Below are 20,941 nucleotides of genomic sequence, written 5' to 3'. Positions count from 1 at the left end.
AGCAGGGCAATATGAGTGTTCGATTGTATAGTTTCCGTTTTGACTCATTGGCCAGATATGCACCATCCATATATGCTACTATGCGGGACAAAATCCACATGTTTATAGCAGGGTTGGCCCCAGAGTTGACCGAGGCATGTGCCACCGCTGCATTGCAGGATAGTATGGATATCTCTTGGATTCAGGCATTCGCCCAGAATATAGAAAGGAGTAGGCGTCGACAGAAGGGTACAGAGAGGACTGAGAAAGGGCAGTGTAAGAGGATGAGATTTCCCAGGTCTCAGGAGCAGTCTCAAGGTAGTTATAGGCCCCAGTACTTCGGACGGACACCTAGGCCTCAGCCACATCAGTTACAGGGTTACAGGTATGACCGCTATACTCAGTCAGGACCAGGTGAGAGCTCACGATGTTGGGTTTACAGTGACAGTGAGGTTCAGGGCAGACATGGTCAATTCTACCGCAGTGTGACATCTGTGGTAGAGGACACTTTGGCCAATGCCGAGCAGGTTCCGATGCTTGTTATACATGTGGGCGTCTGGGGCATATGATGCGAGATTGTCCAAAGAGAGATTCTGGGGGTATGGCATAGCCAGCGAGTTCAGCAACAGGATCGTCTATGTCTGTGTGTCCTTCAGGGCGCGAGTCTCAGTCTTCGGCTGGTAGAGGTCGAGGCAAAGGTAGAGGTTCTAGTTCAGGTGGTAATCAGAACCGTATCTATGCTTTAGCGGGTCGACAGGACCAGGAGTCTTCACCAGACTTTGTGACAGGTATATTGACCATTTGCTCTCACAATGCTTATGCCTTGATAGACCCAGGATTTACTTTATCGTATATTACCCCATTTGTCGCGGGGAAGTTTGGTATAGTGCCTGAAATACTAAGTGATTCTTTTGTCGTATCTACACCGGTCGGAGAACCGATTATTGCTAGACGGGTTTACCAAGGTTGTACGGTGATAGTTTGTAGTCGTCAGACCTCAACCGACCTAGTTGAGCTAGAGATAAAGGATTTTGATGCTATCATGGGCATGGACTGGTTGGCAGCTTTCTATGCCATAATTGATTGCCGAGCAAAGGCAGCAAGATTTCATTTTCTAGGTGAGCCAGTCCTTGAATGGGTAGGTAATACAGCGTCACCCAGAGGTAGGTTTATATCCTATCTGAAGGCGAGGAAAATGATAGCAAAAGCGTGTATTTATCATATAGGTTTATATCCTATATGCTGAGATACCTACACTTCAGTCTATTCACGTAGTCAAAGAGTATGCAGATGTGTTTCCAGATGAGCTTCCAGATATTCTTCCAGAGCGAGAGATTAATTTTAGCATCGATTTGCTTCCGAAAACTTAACCAATATACATCCCTCCGTATAGAATGGCACCTGCCGAATTGAAGGAGTTTAGCAGCTAAAAGATTTGCTGGATAAAGGTTTCATCAGGCCCAGTACCTCACCTTGGGGTGTACCGATACTATTTGTATAGAAGAAAGACGACTCGTTGAGTTGTGTATCGATTGTAGGTAACTGAATAAGTTAACTATTAAGAATAAGTATCCACTTCCAAGGATCTATGACTTATTTTATCAGTTGCAGGGGGCTAGATGCTTTTCAAAGATAGATTTGAGGTCGGGGTACCACCAGGTCAGAGTTTGGGAGAAACATATTTCGAAGACAGCCTTCAGAATACGATATGGCCACTTCGAATTCCTTGTCATGTCCTTCGGGTTGACGAATGCACCCTTCGTATTTATGGACTTGATGAATAGCCTATTCCGGTAATTTTTAGATCTATTCGTGATAGTATTTATTGATAATATTCTGGTTTATTCACGTTTAGAGGAGGAGCATGCGGACCACCTACGAGCGATACTCCAAACCCTCTGTGATCGTAAGTTGTATGCTAAGTTTTCTAAATGTGAGTTCTGGTTGAAATCTGTAGTCTTCTTGGGGCATATTGTATCCGATGAAGGTATAAAGGTAGACACTCAAAAGATTGAGGCCGCGAAATCTTGGCCTAGACCTACCACTCCGACAGAGGTTCGTAGCTTTTTAGGCTTAGCAGGATACTACCGGAGGTTCGTAGAGGGTTTTTCTTCCCTTTCGGCACCATTGACAAAGTTGACACAGAAAGAAACTAAGTTTCAGTGGACGGAGGCTTGCGAGCGGAGTTTCCAAGAGCTTAAGAACAGGTTGACCTCAGCTCCAGTTCTAACACTTTCGAAGGGTCCAGAGGGTTATGCCGTGTATTGTGATGCCTCAGGTGTTGGGTTAGAATGTGTCCTGATGCAACATGGGAAGGTAATTGCGTATGCTTCAAGGCAGTTGAGGAAGCACGAGAGGAATTATCCGACCCTCGACCTCGAGTTAGTTGCGGTAATCCATGCACTTAAGATATGGCGGCATTATTTATATGGTGTTTATGTTGATGATCTGACAAGGTGGGTTGCTCTGATGGTAAGCACCCTCCACTTCCAACCAAGAGGTTGTGAGTTCGAGTCACCCCAAGAGCAAGGTGGGGAGTTCTTGTAGGTCAGGATGCCGAGGGTCTATTGGAAACAGCCTCTCTATCCCAGGGTAGGGGTAAGGTCTGCGTACACACTACCCTCTCAGACCCCAATAGTGGGATTATACTGGGTTGTTATTGTTGTTGTTTATGTTGATGTATTTACAGATCATAAAAGCCTACAATATATCTTCAAGCAAAAAGAGTTGAATTTGCGACAGAGGCAATGGCTAGAGTTATTGAAAGAATATGATGTTAACATTCTCTACCATCCAGGGAAAACTAATGTTGTAGCATATGCCTTAAGTCGCCGATCTATGGGTAAATTAGCACATGTAGAGGCTGAGAAAAGACAATTAGCTATTAGATTCATCAATTGGCTTGTTTGGGGGTTCGATTAGTAGATTCTGACGATGGTGGAGTTGTACACCAAAACACTGCAAAATCATCTCTCATAACTGAAGTCAAGGAAAGGCAGTACGAGGATCCATAGTTGATCGAGTTGAGAAAGCGAGTTTCGCAGCAGAAGAAGCCATTTGTTAGAGGTCAAGGAGATGGGATACTCAGATATAGGGGTCGTCTATGTGTTCCAGATGTAGCAGGGCTACGAGACAGGATTATGTCAGAGGCACATTATTCGTGGTACTCTATTCATCCTAGGTCGATGAAGATGTATCATGACATTAAGGATGGGTACCGGTTGAACGATATGAAGAAGAACATTGCTACATTTGTCACCCAGTGTCCTAGTTGCCAGCAGGTGAAGGTTGAGCACCAGAATCCCGGAGGGCTAATGTAGACTATAGAGATCCCGGCATGGAAATGAGAGGCGATAAACATGGACTTCATCACAGGTTTGCCTCGTTCTCATTGTAAGTTCGATTCTATATGGGTAATAGTCGATAGGCTCACTAAATTAGCCCATTTCCTACCAGTAAGATCTACATATACAACCGAAGATTATGCGAAGTTATATATTAAGAAGATAGTGCGGCTACACGGAGTACCAGCATCTATTATATCTGACTGTGGGCCCCAATTTACAGCACATTTCTGGATGTCATTTCAGAGAGGTCTAGGGACTCAGGTGAATCTCAGCACAACTTTTCATCCACAGACTAATGGACAAGCCGAGCGCACAATTAAGATGCTCGAGGATATGTTAAAAGAAGTTGGAACGAACATCTACCTCTTCTCGAGTTTGCATATAATAACAGTTACCACTCCAATATCCAGATGGCTCCGTACGAGGCTTTGTTTGGGCGAAAGTGCATATTTCCTATAGGGTGGTTTGATGTTGGAGAATCTGGGTTGCGGGCTGTAGAGAAGGTAAAGCTTATCCAGGAGCGATTGTTAACAACCCAGAGTCATCAGAAGTCATATTCTGACGTACGGCGATGAGACTTAGAGTTCGGGGTTGATGACTGGGTGTTCTTAAAGGTGTCGCCTATGAAGGGCGTGATGAGGTTTGGCAAGAAAGGAAAGCTTAGCCCACGGTATATTGGTCCTTATAGGATCATTCGGAGAGTGGGCCATGTAGCTTATGAGTTAGAATTGCCCTTAGAATTAGAGTCAGTCCATCCGATTTTTCACATATCTATGCTATGGAAGTGCACTGGCGATCCTACCCGAGTGGTGCCCACTGATGATGTACAGATTACGGATGACTTTCCATATAAGGAAGTTCCAGTTGTCATCCTAGACCGACAAATCCGTAAGCTACGAAATAAGGAGGTAGCCTCCGTGAAGGTTTTATGGAGAAGCAATAATGTGGAAGAGATGACGTGGGAAATGGAGGAAGAAATAAAGTCTAAATACCCCCACCTATTTCAAACTGAAGATATGGCTCGAGATGGGATACATCAGCACAACTCTATTCAGGCCAGTAGGTCATCAGGTAAGCTCTTATTTTTGACTTTCAGTATTTATGATTGACGGCCGTGTGAGGCCAAGTGTTGCTATTTATAGACATTGGCCGTGTGTGGCATGCATAGTATGTTTTCTGGCTGCGTGCAGGTTGGTTTTAGTCTAGTGTATGGAGAAAACTCTAGAAATATTTTTCAAAGTCTCTAAGAGCAAACATTCGAGGACGAATGTTCCCATGGGGGAATGATGTTACACCCTATATTTTCGTACGTAAAAGTGCATCATAAGCAAACTAATGTAGGAAGTAAAATGAGATCATCTTTGAAAGTATATAAAGTAAGTTAATCATGTTACCTCGGAGGTTAAAAATATTGAAGATCATGAACAACAAGTACAAAGAGGGTTGGAAGGTTCAAAAGCTAAAGGAATTGAAGAAAATAATGTTTCGTCGAAAGTCGACAAGTTGGGAATGTTATAACATGTACTTTTGGGGTGAGACTAGGGTGCTTAACATGATAAGGAGATTATGTTATGTTAGTCGTATGATAGTCGTGTGTTATGTTTTGAAGTCAGGCGAGTTGTGGAACAAAAGTCGATGAAAGTCATCACAAGTTAAGTTCATAAGTTTTACTGAAATTTAGGTCAAATGTCTGCGATTTTCTCCTAATATACTTAGAGCTACGGGGTGTTCCACCCATAAAATTAAATATCTATGAGTCTATTTTCTAATGTATTAAACCGTTTGTCAATACAACATCAGAGTAGAGAGATATATGCATTTTTGTGAGACTATGCAAGCTGCTAGGTGACAAGTAGGTGTGTCACCTACTTGCTTAAATGAGAGTCCGAAAATGGGCCATGTTGGGTCGTCTAAATAGGCCTTTTAAAGGCCTATTTCCTTCATATATTAGACTGATAATAGGGCATAATAACCAGACATAATCTCTGCAAAAGTCTTCCCAAAAATTACCCACAAACCCTAATTGATTTTCTCTCCCTTTCAAGTTCTAATTGGAGGTAAAACCTAGAGTTTGAAGAACCAAGATAGGAGTTGAGTTATCCGACAAATAAGGTAATTTTACTGCTCTGTTTCATCCATTTTTTTCTATTGTAAATGCATGGTAAGTCGTTCTATATTTGTAAGAACTCACGGGACAGTGATCGGAAGCTGTGAGTTCGAGTTATTCACTTGTAGCGGACTGTTTTGTGGACTGTTTTGTGTTGCTATTGGGCTGCGTGTTTTATTACTATTTTGTGGAGTTTTGGAGGAGGAAGGGTGTGGAGAAATACCACATAAATGCAAGGTGGTGGGCTGGTCATTCGTCATAACATTTTCGGGCTGTTTGACACTACTATGGTAGTCGTTTTGTGTATAAAGATATTGGGGCGTGTTGGGTTATTTTGTAGTATTTTGTGGTGTATATGAGGTTGGAAAATAATGTATATATGTTGTTATTTTTGTGTTCTTGTATTGTTGGTGTTATCTTGAATTTGGAGGAAGTAAGGATTATAGGGAGATGGTGGCTGTTTTAATACAAAATAAGCTTGTCGTTCGTTGTGCGATAGTTGTACCTTTCGTAACTTAATGATAGTATTATTATCGTTGTTGTAGATTAAGGTGCGAAGAGGCGAGTTCAACTTAGTGATTGGAAAGATTGTGATAAGGTATGTTAAGGCTAACCCCTTCCTTCATTTTGGCATGATCTTGTTACTATATGTGTTTGATAACTAGGCTTAAAGAGAAGTTCATACTCTCGAATTTATATACATTATCCTAGTCTCATAAGTTACAGTATTCTCCCTTATCGTGACTTTATATTCAATTGAGTATTGTCTTCTTCCAATTAAAAGAGCAGAGTGTCTATATATATACAGTATTACAATATTTTCACCACCATCGAGCTATAATCGGTGGGCAGGCCCCTATTGGGCAACCTCTGATCAGATGGTAAGTTATATGCCAAGCCTACTGTGGCCGAGCGCCTATGAGCGAGCCCAGAATGGCCGAGATACCTATCCTAGTATGGCCGAGCGCCTATGAGCAAGTCTACTATAGCCGAGCAGTTACACGTACCGAGCCTTATAGGGTCGGACATTTATTTTACTTACTATATTGAAGGAGTTGAGTCAGTATTAGCAGGTAAGTATATCTCCAGATCATCTTTGACTCCCAGTTACTTTCAGTTATTATATTATCAGTTCAGTTTCAGCTTTAAGTTATTTTATTGTCTTACATACTCGGTACATTATTTCGTACTGACGTCCCTTTTCTGGGGACGCTGCATTTCATGCGTATAGGTTTAGATAGACAGACGGGTAGACCTCCTCAGTAGGTGTTGCCCGAGTTCATCCTGATCGGTAAGCTCCACGTCCTTCGGAGTTGTCGGGTCTAAGGTTTTGTGTACATCTTCTGTATGTGTGTGTGTGTGTGTGTGTGTGTGTGTGTGTGTGTGTGTGTGTGTGTATGTTATGGGTAGGTCGGGACCCTGTTCCGATCACAGTACATCCATCAGTAGAGGCTTGTAGACATATCCTGCCAGTTAGTGCAGTATGTTGGGCTTGTAGGCCTGGTATGTATATTTTATTGGTTTGTCAGTTCACAGTTATAGTAGTTATGACGGTCTTGTCGCCAAGCTTTATATTGATGTTTAGTCAATGCTAGTTTTCGTTCAGTTTTGTATTTTTCTTCATAAACTATCTTGCAATGTGGCCCCATGGCCAAATTATGACATTATATGTTCAGAGTCCCTTAGTCGCAAGTTGGTATGCTAGGTTAGGTGAGGCACCGGGTTCGGTCTCGCCCCCCAGGTTCGGGGCGTGATAATTTACTTCATAATAATCATCCACATCCAATATCGAGTGCATAAGCTGTATGATCGTATCTGAATTTGATCCCTTCATTTCTGTGAACGAGCCTAGATTGGCTAGTGAGTGTACTTCTGCATTTTCTTTTCTCGGGATGTGAGTGATTGACCATTCCCTGAACCGTGCGAGCAGAATTTGAACGTTCACCATATATTGTTGCATGCGTTCCTCTTTGGTGTTGAAGATTCCGTATACCTGTTTTACCACTAGTTCGGAATCACATCTGATTTCAATAACCTCGGAGTCTAGTCCCCGGGCTAGTTCAAGTCCTACAATCAAAGCCTCATACTCGGCTTCATTGTTAGTCAAGGGAACAGTTTTTATGGCCTGCCTCAGGGTTTGTCCCGAGGGCTTAATTAATATTACCCCGAGTTCGGAACCTTTCACATTGGAAGCTCTATCCATGAACAAGGTCCAAACTCCCAATGTCATTTTCGACGCTATCATCGCTTCTTTAGTGGCCAAAAACAGCAGCCCGAGACTGAAATCAGCCACAAAGTCGTCCAAAACTTGTGATTTGATCGTAGTCATGGGTTTATTCTCGATGTCAAATTCACTCATATCGACTGCCCACTTGGCCAGTCGACCTGACAATTCAGGTTTGTGGAGAACATTCCGCAGGGGAAAAGTTGTCACAACGGCTATCGAGTGGCATTGAAAGTAAGGCCTAAGTTTTTGAGCGGCGACTACGAGAGCTAAGGTCAATTTTTTGAGGTGCGGGTAACAAATTTCCGTTCCCGTTAAAATTTTACTAACATAATAGATAAGAGATTGTGTACCTTCATTTTCTCGGACTAGAATGGCACTTACCTCTACCTTCGAAACCGCTAGGTAAACCAGCAATTGTTCGCCTTCCTCCAGTTTTGATAGTAATAGAGGGCTTGATAAATACCGTTTCAGGTCTTTTAGGGCATGTTGACATTCCAAAGTCCATTCAAAGTTGTTCTTTTTCTTCAGAAGTGATAGCATTTCCGAGGACCGAGAAATGAGCCTTCTTAGAGCGGTCAGTCTTCCTGTTAAACTTTGGACTTTTTTAAAGTTTGTCAGCTGGTCTGGAATGTCCTTGATGGCTTTAATCTTGTCGAGGTTGACCTCGATCCCCCTTTGTGACACCAGAAAACCCAAAATTTACCGGAGCTGACTCCGAACGCACACTTTTCGGGATTGAGCTTCATGTTTTGCTTCCTTAGGATGTCAAAGGTTTCTTGGAGGTGTTTCAGATGGTCACCTTCATTCAAAGACTTAACCATCATACTGTCTATGTAAACTTCCATTTTTTTCCCTATTTGCTTTTTGAATATTTTGTTCACGAGCCTCTGGTAAGTGGCTTCGGCGTTCTTAAGCCCGTAGGGCATCACATCGTAGCAATATGTGCCAAAGTTCGTTATGAACAAAGTTTTTTCCTGATCCTCCGGGTTCATTTTGATCTGGTTGTACCCTGAATAGGCATAGAGGAAACTCATCAACTCATGCTCGGCCGTTGTATCAATCATTTTATCAATGTTTGGCAATGAGAATGAGTCTTTTGGGCACTCCTTATTCAGATCCTTATAATCTACGCACATGAAAAATTTATTATTCTTTTTTGAAACTACTACTACGTTAGCTAGCTAGTCGGGATACTTTACTTCCCGGATTGAACCGATATCGAGCAATCTAGTTACCTCTTCTTTGACAAACCTGTTTCTAACCTCGGCAATCGGGCACTTCTTTGAAATCGCATTCATCTCCCTTGTCGCCGGTGGATCTCCTCCTATTTGTTTGATTCCCTCTAGAGTTGAAAATTTTAGAAGTCAGTGGTATGTTGATGGCACGACCTTCATCTCGTGTAGCCAAGGTCTGCCAAGAATTATTTTGTAGCCCGTGCCGCCATCCACTACTTCAAACAAGGTAGTCTTCATGACCCCTTCGGCGTTCGTGGGCAGCAAGATCTCCCCTTGGGTTGTTACGCTTGCCAAGTTGAACCCGGCAAGGAGCATTGTGGCCGGAATGATGCTTCTGGTTAGCTTGGCTTGCTCCAGCACTCTCCATTGAATGATATTGGCTGAACTTCCCAGCTCCACCAAAACACGTTTAATTTTAAAATCCAAAACATTAAAGATAAATTACCAAGGTATCATTGTGTGATAGTAGAACCCCATCGGCGTCCTTTTTTGTTAAGGTGATATCTTCCTCGGCGACTTCCCAGAGTCTCTTGTTGTGAGTCACCGATACCTTTGTATTTTTTGCTACCGAAAAGGTTATACCATTAATCTCGTTCCCCAAAAATCATGTTGATCGTTAGTCGGGGAGGATCTTCCCCTATATTCAAAGGCTCTGCATTGTCTCGGTTGCAGTCGTAGTTTTATTTAGCACGATCGCTTAAGAACTCTCTGAGATAGCCGTTTTTCAGCAACGTCGCCACCTCCTCGCACAGATGTCGGCAGTACCTAGTCCGGTGGTCGTTATCCCATGATACTCACATCATAGATTAGGATCCCTCTTGCTGGGATCAGATCTCATTGGCCTCGGGAACCGTGCTTCCTTGATATTCCTCATTGCCGATACCAGCTCTACTACGCTGATATTAAAATTGTACTCGGACAACCTGTAATAGGTGGAATCCCGGGAACCCTATGTCTCTTTATCTTGTAATGAGTTATTATTCCAGCCGCGATCAGTTCTCCTATCGAGAGCGAACCTATTCGCCGACCGGAGTCCTCTGCCACGTCATTCGGCCCTTTCGTAGGGCAAAAATAGGCCCTTAGAAGATCGTCGATCTGTGTCAAAATCATCCTTCCACTTATCCCTGTTCTTTTTTCGATCCCGACCCTTGGTTGATGCCGGGAACCCGAGCTGATCATCTTCTATTCTTATCTTTGACTCGTAACAGTTATGGACATCTGCCCATGTAGTTGCTTGGAACTCGAGCAAGCTTTCTTTCAGTTTTCGGGAGGCGTCGGAGCTCCTCAAGTTCAGCCCCTTAGTAAATGCCTCAGCTGCCCATTCATCTGGCACGACCGGTAGCAGCATCCTTTCCTTCTGAAACCTGGTCACAAACTCCTGCAGCAATTCAGACTCTCCTTGCATGATTCTGAATATGTTGGCTTTACGGGCATGTACCTTTGTAGCCCCGGTATGGGCCTTGATGAAAGAATCTGCAAGCATCTTAAAGGAATCTATTGAGTTCTCGGATAAAAGTGAATACCATGTTAGGGCCCCCTTTGTGAGGGTTTCTTCGAACTTCTTCAACATGACTGATTAAATTTCATGTTGAGCTAAGTCGTTTTCTTTCACCGGCATTGTATAGGTGGTGATGTGCTACTGAGGATCCGAAGTCCCGTCATATTTTGGTACATCTAAAATTTTAAACTGCTTCAGAATCAGCTCTGGTGTTGCGGTCGGTTTGAACGGAGCTGGGTATATTTCTTCGAGTCCGGGCCCTTCACGCCGGTGGTGCGCCCAGAATTTTGTCCATACGAGGGTTTATTTCCTTTATAAACCGTATGAGCTCAGTTTTAAAGTGATTATTACCGTTGTTGTTACCAGATCCGCTGTCGATCCCGGCCCCGTCGAAGCGGACCTCACCCCTCGGGGTTATGTTATCGACCCTTTGTGTTATTTGGTTTGCAGGAGCACCGGGAGGAACTGGACCTCTTCCATTCGCGTTGTTGGAAGCACCCGACATCGCTTGCCTCAATTCTGTCATGGCCTAGTCTTGCCATGAGAGATGGCCCATGATGTTGTTCTCTCAGGATCCTTACCGTTTTCGCAACGTGCTCGTCATCAGGAGTCGCCTTCCGTACGTGCCGTGGATATTGCACGCTATGAACCGACGTGGCTACGTCCTCCTCGTTGCGGGTATCACTGATCGAATCTTGGTGTTGAGGCAGATTTTCTTTGGCCTCAACGTTGTGTGCCATGTTGCTATCGTTAGGTGCCATTTTTAGGATTTTTTGCTAAGAAACAAAGAATCAAACAGATTAGTAATAGATACAAGGATCAACTCAATTATGTAACTGTCTAAGCCCCACAGTGGGCGTCAAACTGTTTACCCGCAAAACTCAATTTTGCGAATTGATTTGATCCCAAAATGATAAATAAATTAAATTAAATACAAGACTTAGTATTGAAATCGAGATAAGATAGCAAACAACTTGATTCTGGGAGCAAGGCTTCCGAAGATAGTAGTAAGAATATTGATAGATAGAAAATAAAGTATTATTTAGCTTAGAATAATGTGTAGCATAAGTTTGTCAGAATTGCCGTGTGTTACAATGGTTGTTGAAGTCACTATTTATAGCTATACCTAGGAAACAAAGTCCTAGGATCAAGCCCCTCTTAAATGACAATAATAGGGGCCATTGATGAATATATAATGGCATGCTATGAATGCCAAAATTCTCTGTAACGGATTGTGTATTTAATACTGAGGAATATTCTTCATTGAATGTCATCGGGTGGCAAATATTTGTTTGCCCTTGTTAACAATGTTCCCTTCGGGGACTGTCCGGTGCCAACTGAAGCTGCTGTACTCGGTTTTGATTTCCACTTGCTTCGTCTTCCGTCTGTCTCAGGTTCCACATGCCATTCTAATTCGAGTATTTGATATGTATCGATTTTACCCTATACAACTGCGCATAGAATTTCAGAAAGAAAAAAAAGACTTTTAAAACTTGTGGTCTAAAACAAACCATAAATACTTATGTGATTATAAATTTTCTCATTAAGATAAATAATTTTTTTCAGACAGACTGAAAAATAAAATATAACAGTTAAATTGAAAAAGAAAAAGTATTTTTAAATAAATTGGGATGGATGTACTGATTTTTAACTAAAGAATAAAATAAATAAATTCAGATGCTGAAAAAATCAACACCCTTAATCAGATTTAGACATAATATTATCTTTATATATTCAAAATGGTTGTTGTTGACAAAAAAAAATGAAGATAAAAAAAAACAAAGAGGAGTCGTGCAGAGGGAGAATATCCTAAATTAGTTGAGAATACAGCGTTTGACAGAATGGCAAAGTAGAACTGAGCATCGTTTTCACAGTTCAACCTCACCAAATGAAAATGCTACTACAGTATGAAAAAGCAAAGGTATAATAAGTCTTCTTCTTCGTCTCATTTCCACACGACGTCGTTTTCCCCTGTCGTATCTCCCAATCAGTTGCGGAGTTAGAGTGTCGGACCAGTCGTCCGAACCCAATAACTTTGATTGTGTTATTAATATTAATTTTGAACCTAATAATTTTAAAATTAAAATACCGAACCAACAAGCTTGAAATAGTGTAACCTACGCGCCTATTTTGTCCCCCTCCTTCTGCTTCTTCTACTCGCTCTGTTTTTTCCAAATTCTAAGGTACCTAACGATTCTTCTCTCTCTCTCACGCACACCCACACCCACACCCACACTTTGAGTTATTATTCAGGATTTGAATTGAGTTAGCTACAATTTGTTCTCCTGATTTTGGTGAATATTGTTTTTTTTTCACGCTCCTGTTAAAAATTGCTGGCTTTGTTGATCAACAGTAGATAAGTTAATTAGCTTATGATCAGATGAGTTTGAAGTGATTAAGCTGAATCTGAGGTAGAGGTTTTAATTTAGAGCAAATTGCAGAATGGTGATATGATTAGTCAAGAATTTTGATTTTTGGTACATTTGCATAGAATACTTGAAAACTTTAAAATATGCTAGTGACTCTGTTTATTTGAACCTATTTCTGTTTTTAATGGCAAAAAGAATAAAACCATTCCTATTAAGGAAACTCTTAATTTTAGGATTTCAATATGACCTTTAATGATAAGCTTTTACAAACACACAAATGTTATGTTATATTTTACACCACAAGTTTCAAAAGATTTAGTCACAATTATGTTAATGACATGTGTACAACCACAAGTTTCAAAAATCTTGTGCCCAGTCAAATGTATTCACATAAATTGAAGCGGAGATATTAAATATAGGGCGTGCTCATTTATTTTTAGATGAAAAAAACTTATACATGATGCATTTATTTATCTTTTTAGGGTTCAAAACCGATCTTATTAATAAATCATTTTCGTAGGATGTGATGCATATGCATATATGTACTTTATTTTTATTTTTTTTGTTGGTACCGGGAATTTTGAATTTTAGCTAATTGTTTCCTTCGTACTTAATTCAAAAGAAACTTAATACAAAACTTAATATTTTTACTGTAGAATGCGTAAATTTCAATGGTTTACCTGAGTAGCAGAGCCATAGCATTTGGTTATAAGATGTGTTTCTTTTAAAATTGGTGTACGCCTCAATTACAAACTAGTTGGTGTTGGTTATATGAATTCTATATCCATTCTGCTCCATTTGGTCCGGTCCATACCCCTACTCAGTTTTTTTAAAGCAAAAGAACTGACAACATTTTGATTTGAATATATCTCTAAAACAGTGCACATTTTCATCTGTCACAGAAAAATTGGGGAAGGCTAACATGTAATTCACACGTCAGGAGGCATTATCGGTCAAGTAAGAAGATTGTCCTACTAAAGTACGGATTGAAATGAACTGCAGCTGCTTTGGTGCCTCAACTGTGCGGCAGAAAAGGGGTGTTGATCATGTTCATAGAGATACACCAGACACTGGAGGTTAGTACATAGTTGGAACTTGGATTTTAGCTGATCAGTTTTTCTCAGTTGCATGATTTATTTAGTCGTTTGATGAATTTTTCGCAACTTTATTGCCTTCAGCATTAACCCTCATACTCCTACATAGCTGGTTGGTCTGGATGTTGCATTGTCATTTTATCATGGTGGTTGCAATATTCTGTCGATAATTCCAATTCATTCTTCTCTTTCCTTTTTCTAGTTATCAAATTGTTTATAATGCTTCTGCCTTTGTATACTTGCTATTCTGAAATTCTCTTACACCCAATGTTAGTGGATACAAGCTGTTTAACACCTCCAGTGCACTTATCATTACTTATTTTGAGCTAATTGACATGCTTTCTGTAATTTATGGACCAGATTGAACAAGCGTTGAGCATAATTTATTTTGTTGCAATATTAAAAGTCAGTCAGCCTTTATTTCCTTCCCACTTGAAGAAATTCATGATGTGTAATGAAGGGAGTGATTTCTACAAGAATATTTTGGTACTTGATAAATATAATTAATATGCTTGCTATATAGATAATGACATGTTCTAGAAGCAGTTGGTGTTTGGATTGAGTTTGCTCCAAGGGGCCAATTTGTACTTGGCCCTTGATCCCAAAAGAAAAGAAAACGTCAATTGATCAACTACACTTCAATCCTAGGGTTGAAAATGTGGAGAATTCATTGTAATTAGACTATTTTTACGTTGGTTGCTAGGTGACTACAACCCTTCTCATTTATTATCCGGCTTGGGACACGGTATGCTTTACAAGGCCCACAGAGGTGGATTTCAAAGAAAAACACGATTTCATCTTGTTCCTAATTAGAACTAAGAACAGGTCAAATTTGTTCCAGGATCTGAATAGTGAGTAGTTGCCGAACATGAACTGATGTGGTAGGTTTAATCATAGAATAGCATTATAAGGGTCGAGAGGGGAAACTTTGAGTATTCCCTGCTCACTAGCTTGCTCAGGTATCTGTCTAAAATCATCTTATAAGTGGTTAGGATAAGAGGCAGTCAGTCAAGTGGCACAACTATTACTCCCTCCATGTCACTTTATGTGAACTTGTTTGACTGGGTACGGAGTTTAAGAAAAAAATGAAGACTTTTGAAACATGTGGTCTTAAACATGCCATAACATTTGTATGGATATAATTCTTTTGAAACTTGTGGTCTTAAATATGTTATAGCATTTATGTGGCTCTAAAAGCCTCTCATTAAGAGTATAGTAGGAAGTTTAAGTTAAATTATTTCCAAATTTAGAAATGGTTCATTCTTTTTGGAACGGACTAAAAAAGAAATAGGTTCACAATAAACGGGAACAAAGGGAGTACTTTTTATGATAAAAAAAGTTCACTATACCAAGTGATATGGGAGAAATTATACAGAGCCCTGCATCAATGATGACACAGTTGAAGGATGAAAAAGTTCCTTCTAGTTTAGTTTTTGGGGCAACCATGAAACTTTTATTCTTGGTCAAAGACTTGACGCATCACATTTTGTTGCTGAAAATTTCCTTCTATCCATCTTTTTTCTGCAACAATTTAATCATTTCCTTTTGTTCTTCAATTTCATGTCCACACTAATATTTCCTTTCTGTCAGGCTGCTCCACTGCAAAGACAAAGAATTTTTCATATAGTGAATTAAGAATAGCAACCAACAACTTCCATCAAAGTAACAAAATAGGGCGAGGAGGTTTTGGGACAGTATACAAGGTTCAACTCTATTCTATAAATACTTCTCTTCCTTTTCATGCCCGAGCTTTATTACACGAACAGCTTGCATTTGCTCGTAATTTGCATGGGGCTATTTACAGAATTACATTGCTGGAAGGCCTGGAACTGTTAGACCTTTGTGTTATTAATTATAGGTAGAGATATATTATCTGCAATTCTTTAAATTTTGCATCACAAACTTGTAATTATGTTATTTGATTTTCACATTTTCTGCCTCTTAAAGACAGTTATGCTTTGTAAACATTTTACTCTTGTAAGTTTCGGTTCATGGTTTTTGGCATATATGTAATATGAGATCAAGACTTTTAGAGAATAACAAGGTCCTTGGACTTAAACTCTTGTGGTGCATTCACATATTAGTTGAATGGTTATTAATTTTAGTGCAACTTTGTAGGGAACTCTAAAAAGAGGAGTAGAAGTTGCTGTGAAGACACTTTCTGCCGAATCAAGGCAGGGGTTGCGTGAGTTTTTGACAGAGATTGAAACCATATCAGATGTCAGACACCCCAATCTAGTTGAGTTGATTGGATGCTGTCTTGAAGGAAGTAACCGGATCTTGGTCTATGAATATTTAGAAAATAGGAGCCTCGATCGAGCACTGTTTGGTAAATTTCCTAGAAATTAAAAAAATACTTCACCATTTATGAAAGGGTTACTGGAAATGATGCTTGCTTTGCAGGTTCCAGCACTAGGAATGTTAAATTAGAGTGGGACACAAGGGCTGCTATTTGCTTGGGTACCGCTAGAGGTCTTGCCTATCTACATGAAGAATTAGTGCCGCATATAGTGCACAGGGACATCAAAGCTAGTAACATACTGCTTGATAAGGATTATAAGCCAAAAATTGGAGATTTTGGACTTGCAAAGCTTTTTCCAGATAATATCACTCACATCACCACGCAGATAAAAGGAACTACGTATGTCTCCTGAATTTATTGTTGAAGCTTCAATGTTTTCCGTTACTTGAAATTGGACTTTGTTTAACAGAGAGATTTAGTATAGTTAATACTTCCTGTGGGATGCTATAACCTCTGCAGTTGTAGCTAAAGTGAAGAAAGGAGTGCAAGATAGTGCCTCAATACGAGTGTCCCCAAGCATATAGATTTGCCTTGGGGTTTCAACGTGTGCCATTTTTCTATCTGGAGTCTTTGTCTATGAATATTCTTGTAACTGCTATAGGATAGAAAATTTATTACATATGATTTGTGAGAAGTGTAGGTATAGGGAGTACTTCCTATGGATAGAAGCTGGGGTAGGGTTGCGGAATGGAGTCTAGAGATGGCAATTTCCACTGTTCAAGGGACTATTTGCCCCTGCTCTACTGTACCTTCATGATGGGAAAAGTACTTCGGGAAAATTGGAGGTTGATATGGGGAAGATAGAATTTGAACTTCACGAGGAGTGGCAATTTTGGATTAGGCATTCACATAAACATTATTGTTCCCACAGTACACTAAATATTATTAGCTTTGTTTACCATACAATTATAGCTTACATATATTTTCCACTCAAGGTTCTTCCCCTGGTTTCTCTAATTTCAACTGCCTATCAGTATCTCTCAATTGTTCTTGTTTATTTTCTCAGTATTTGTTGGCGTATTTGGTAATCAAGTGCTGTTTGACCTATGAGCTTAGTGGATGTAAATCAAGAAGTAGATAACAAAATTATTGTGGATGTCAATAGGAAGGGTGCACATACACATGGGTAGAGCATTAGCTAGCAAACTTGAAATCACCATTCATCCGTGAGTACGGTGAGCGTGAGTGTGGAGGATTGTAGAATTTGGGTGTCTTTAAAAATTGTTTAGATAAACCTGTTAAAAAATTTAGAAGGCATTTTTACACTCACCGGTACCTCTCCAATTGCCATATCTAAGTGGATTCTCCTTTTTAAAGAACTAGCTTGTCTGAACTGTGTTGCTTATATTGTACCTCTTCCAGTGCAGAAGAATTAAGGGTACACGTTCTTCATAGCGTCTTGCTACCCTTGCCTGATAAATATGTGTATTTTTCCTGAGAATTCACTATTGTTTGCCCTATTATTGTACACATTGTGTCTACTAGAAAGGCAGCGGATTATCTAGCATCTGGCTCAAACTAGAGTGTTTTGAATGTTCTGTGTTATGGTGTAGATAGGTCTCCAACAGATGTCCTGCTTTAAAATTTTAAATGGTACCATGGGGTAACTGAAAGCAGTGTTCTTACTTCTGTACCTTTTTCTCTTCCACGCAGTGGCTATTTGGCACCCGAATATGTAATAGGCCGTCAATTAACATCCAAGGCTGATGTTTACAGTTTTGGAGTCCTAATACTTGAAACAGTAAGTGGCAGGAGCAGTGGCAGCGGTACATGGCAAGGGCAGAAGTTACTCCTGGAATTGGTGGGTAGAATTTTTAAATTCCTTAATTTCTTTCTAGATCTACCATTCATTTTCCCAATAAAATCAACAGTCTATTGCATGGTTTGTTTACTTGCATTTGCAACTAGTATTTACATATATTGATTAGTGCTATTTGAAATAAGAAAACTGCCAGGCACATCAAGATGTGATTCTGTAGAGAATAGAGGTGAATCCATCTCTGACAAGTATATATCAACCAATAAATTAAATGTGCCTCAATCTCAAACTAATTTGGACGGTTATGTGAATGACATATGGATATGCTCTATCCGGACACATTTTACTCCTCTACTGTAAATAAGTTGTCTTGTGAAAATCTCTGATTAAGGAGTAAATGATTATTCTTTTCCTTCTCCCAGAGTTGTGCAAAGTTAACAGTTGTTGGACTTTCACCTATATCAATGCGGTTTATCAAGCAAAGTATTTACATAGCCAAATACAAACTAGTCTGAATTAAGGTTTAGTCGTTATTACTCTTACACTATGTTCCTTATAAAACAATTTACACTTACTTTAGTTCCATCGTTTACCAGTTAGTCTTGTAGTCTTTGTCTTTTAGTCTGATTAGAGATTTGTATGTTAGAATAAGGATAGGTGTGAGATTTAGAGAACCTCTAATTTACCAGTAGTGGAATGCATATAGAGAATTAATATACTTCAACCTAAGGCATAGTTGCTTGAAAGAGTCTCAAATAAAAATGTGCAAGATGAGATTTTTAGATTCAGTGGGCATTTGGACATAAGAATTGTAAAATTCCAAAAAAAAGTGAAAAAAATGTTCACGTGAAAATGGTATTTGAAAATTAGAGTTGTGTTTGGACATGAATATAATTTTGGATTGTTTTTTAAGTTTTGTGAGTAATCTGAGTGAAAATTTTGAAAAATAACTTTTTGGAGTTTTTCAAAATTTCGAAAAAATTCCAAAATGCATATTGAAAATTTTATGAACAAACGCTGATTTCGGAAAAAAGTGAAAATTCTTTGAAAAAAAGGGAAAAATTTCTTATGTCCAAACGGGCTCTCAGCATGGGAAAAAGCATGAACAAGACAAGTGTATTTGAACCTGTTTCGTCCAATTTGGATCATGGCAGAGAGACAATTAGAAAGTGCTATTACAAAGTTGAGCTGATCCAAGAAGGTACCCATTGGTTAAAGATGTTGCTTACCCAAGGGTATGACCCAATGGTCAATAAACTGGGAGGAGAACCATGAGGTCTCAGGTTTAAATCCCAGCCAAAAAAAAAAGTGATTTCTTCCCATTTGCCTAAGCCTTGGTGGTCAGAGTTATATGGTACCTTTGCTGGTGGGAGGTAGCAGGTGTCCGGTGAAATAGTCGAGGTGAACACAAGCTGACCGGGATGCATCTGTCATAAAATAATAAAAATAAAAAGATGCTACTTTACAGCAATAAGAGATTGTGCTGAGTATGAAGGATTCATGTTATTCTGGGACCTGCCAGAGGATCTAAAGTCCAACAGTCCAAATTGTTGCCTCAGATAGGTGCTGTACCTTCATGTGATTGTTCACAAATGTGGGTCTGTGGTGTTGTTGAGGAAGGCTGCAGAGAGGCATTTCGATTTTCAAAGTCTCAAAGATGAATATTTGCTGAATTTAATTTTTCTTGTATGAATCTGTTTCTTTTTGCTTCTCAATGTCTCCCTTTGATTAGCTTATACTTCCATAATAAATTAAACTGCTAACATCATAACTGGAGTAGCGTAAAGACTGAAAGTCGGGAGGCAGCCATATAGTTTTCTTGAGCATCATTGACCAGTCATTCAAATAAACAATGGGCAAGCAACACCAAGAAATGTGAAAAAATATACCTAGATATGTTGAGATTTTTCTAGTTTTCAGGCTAAAATAGTGAGGAAACTTTCAAGGTAATTATAGCAAACATAATTTGTTCCTTTCCCTTTTTGGCTTCTCGTGAATCTATGAAACCAACTCTTGAAAATACAACATTCTAACATTGTTTTAACTGTCCAAAGTTTCTTTATTTAATGACAAACTTGAAATTCACTGCATCAGGCCTGGCAGCTCTATGAAGAGGAAAAGCTTTTGGAATTAGTTGATCCAGAACTGGGAGATTTTCCAGAAAAAGAAGTCGTCAAGTACATTAAAGTAGCTCTCTTTTGTACACAAGAAAATGCAAATCGAAGACCAATGATGAGCCAGGTTCTTGAAATGCTCACAAGAAACATCAAGCTAAATGAGAAAGAACTCACACCACCAGGATTTTTCCAAGATTCAGGCGGGGTTAGTGGTACGCAATCTAAGCTGAAGTCATCTGAAAGCAGTACAAGTTATCAAATGAGTTCTGTCCCCCTTACAATCACTCAGGTGATCCCTAGATAATCAATTTATCAATAGTGAATGACACTTGAACTTTTCATCGAGAATGAGTTGACCGCTTTAGTTTACTTAAGAAGAGGAAATGAGGAATATAGGAAGAAATTATTGCCAGCGGGGTTTTGGTTCAATGATAAGGATGCGGCACATTATGTGGGGGTTGGCACACATCATGAGTTTGACCCTTTCACGAACAAAGCCTGATATTTAAGTTGGGAAGAGAGTAGAGGGCACGCCTATACTCCTCGGAGTTTCAAATATGTGCACCAATTGGAGCTGGGGCAGAAACCATAGGGAATTTCGTTAGTATAAAGAAAATTAGGAAGAAATTATTTCAATAAATCATATTCTCTATTTTTCTAATTATTTGGTTTTATCCCTAAAGTAGTTCACTTTTTCGTCAATCTACGTTGTCCAACACTTTCTTTCTTTTTTTCCTTTTACTGAGAGTGAACATGGTTTGGAGGCTAACAGCCTAACAGTCTCTTGTATCTACTAGATTGATCAGACAAGTCTTATTTTAAAAAGGGCAGTCGGGTGCACAAGAAATCCCGCATTAACGCATGGTCCGGAGAACCACCGCATCCCAAGGGGTGTGATGTAGAAAGT

At 39.8% G+C, this 20,941-nt stretch overlaps 1 protein-coding gene and 1 long non-coding RNA gene across 5 annotated transcripts in view; one reads left to right on the top strand and one right to left on the bottom strand.

The window, feature by feature from the left end:
- LOC138899616 (uncharacterized) overlaps window positions 1–20,941 on the bottom strand; it is a 129,535-nt gene that overhangs the window by 54,314 nt on the left and 54,280 nt on the right. The gene's annotated exons all lie outside the window — the stretch shown is intronic.
- Window positions 12,292–20,736, top strand: LOC104101518 (cold-responsive protein kinase 1-like). 4 transcript variants are annotated; one of them, XM_009608979.4, is made up of 7 exons: window positions 12,292–12,314; window positions 13,665–13,838; window positions 15,447–15,559; window positions 15,975–16,185; window positions 16,260–16,497; window positions 17,812–17,959; window positions 20,012–20,736. In XM_009608979.4, exons 2-7 carry the CDS (start codon window positions 13,754–13,756, stop codon window positions 20,336–20,338), a joined length of 1,122 nt encoding a protein of 373 aa, XP_009607274.1. In that variant the 5' UTR covers window positions 12,292–12,314; window positions 13,665–13,753; the 3' UTR covers window positions 20,339–20,736. The 4 variants fall into 4 exon arrangements, with proteins under 4 accessions (XP_009607274.1, XP_033513350.1, XP_009607273.1 ...); XM_009608978.4 differs by lacking the exon at window positions 12,292–12,314 and adding an exon at window positions 12,477–12,576; XM_009608977.4 differs by lacking the exon at window positions 12,292–12,314 and adding an exon at window positions 12,574–12,804.

This window comes from Nicotiana tomentosiformis, chromosome 9 (assembly GCF_000390325.3).
Source record: "Nicotiana tomentosiformis chromosome 9, ASM39032v3, whole genome shotgun sequence".
In the NCBI taxonomy this organism is placed as follows: domain Eukaryota; kingdom Viridiplantae; phylum Streptophyta; class Magnoliopsida; order Solanales; family Solanaceae; genus Nicotiana; species Nicotiana tomentosiformis.
This window is presented reverse-complemented; position numbering and strand designations above follow the sequence as displayed.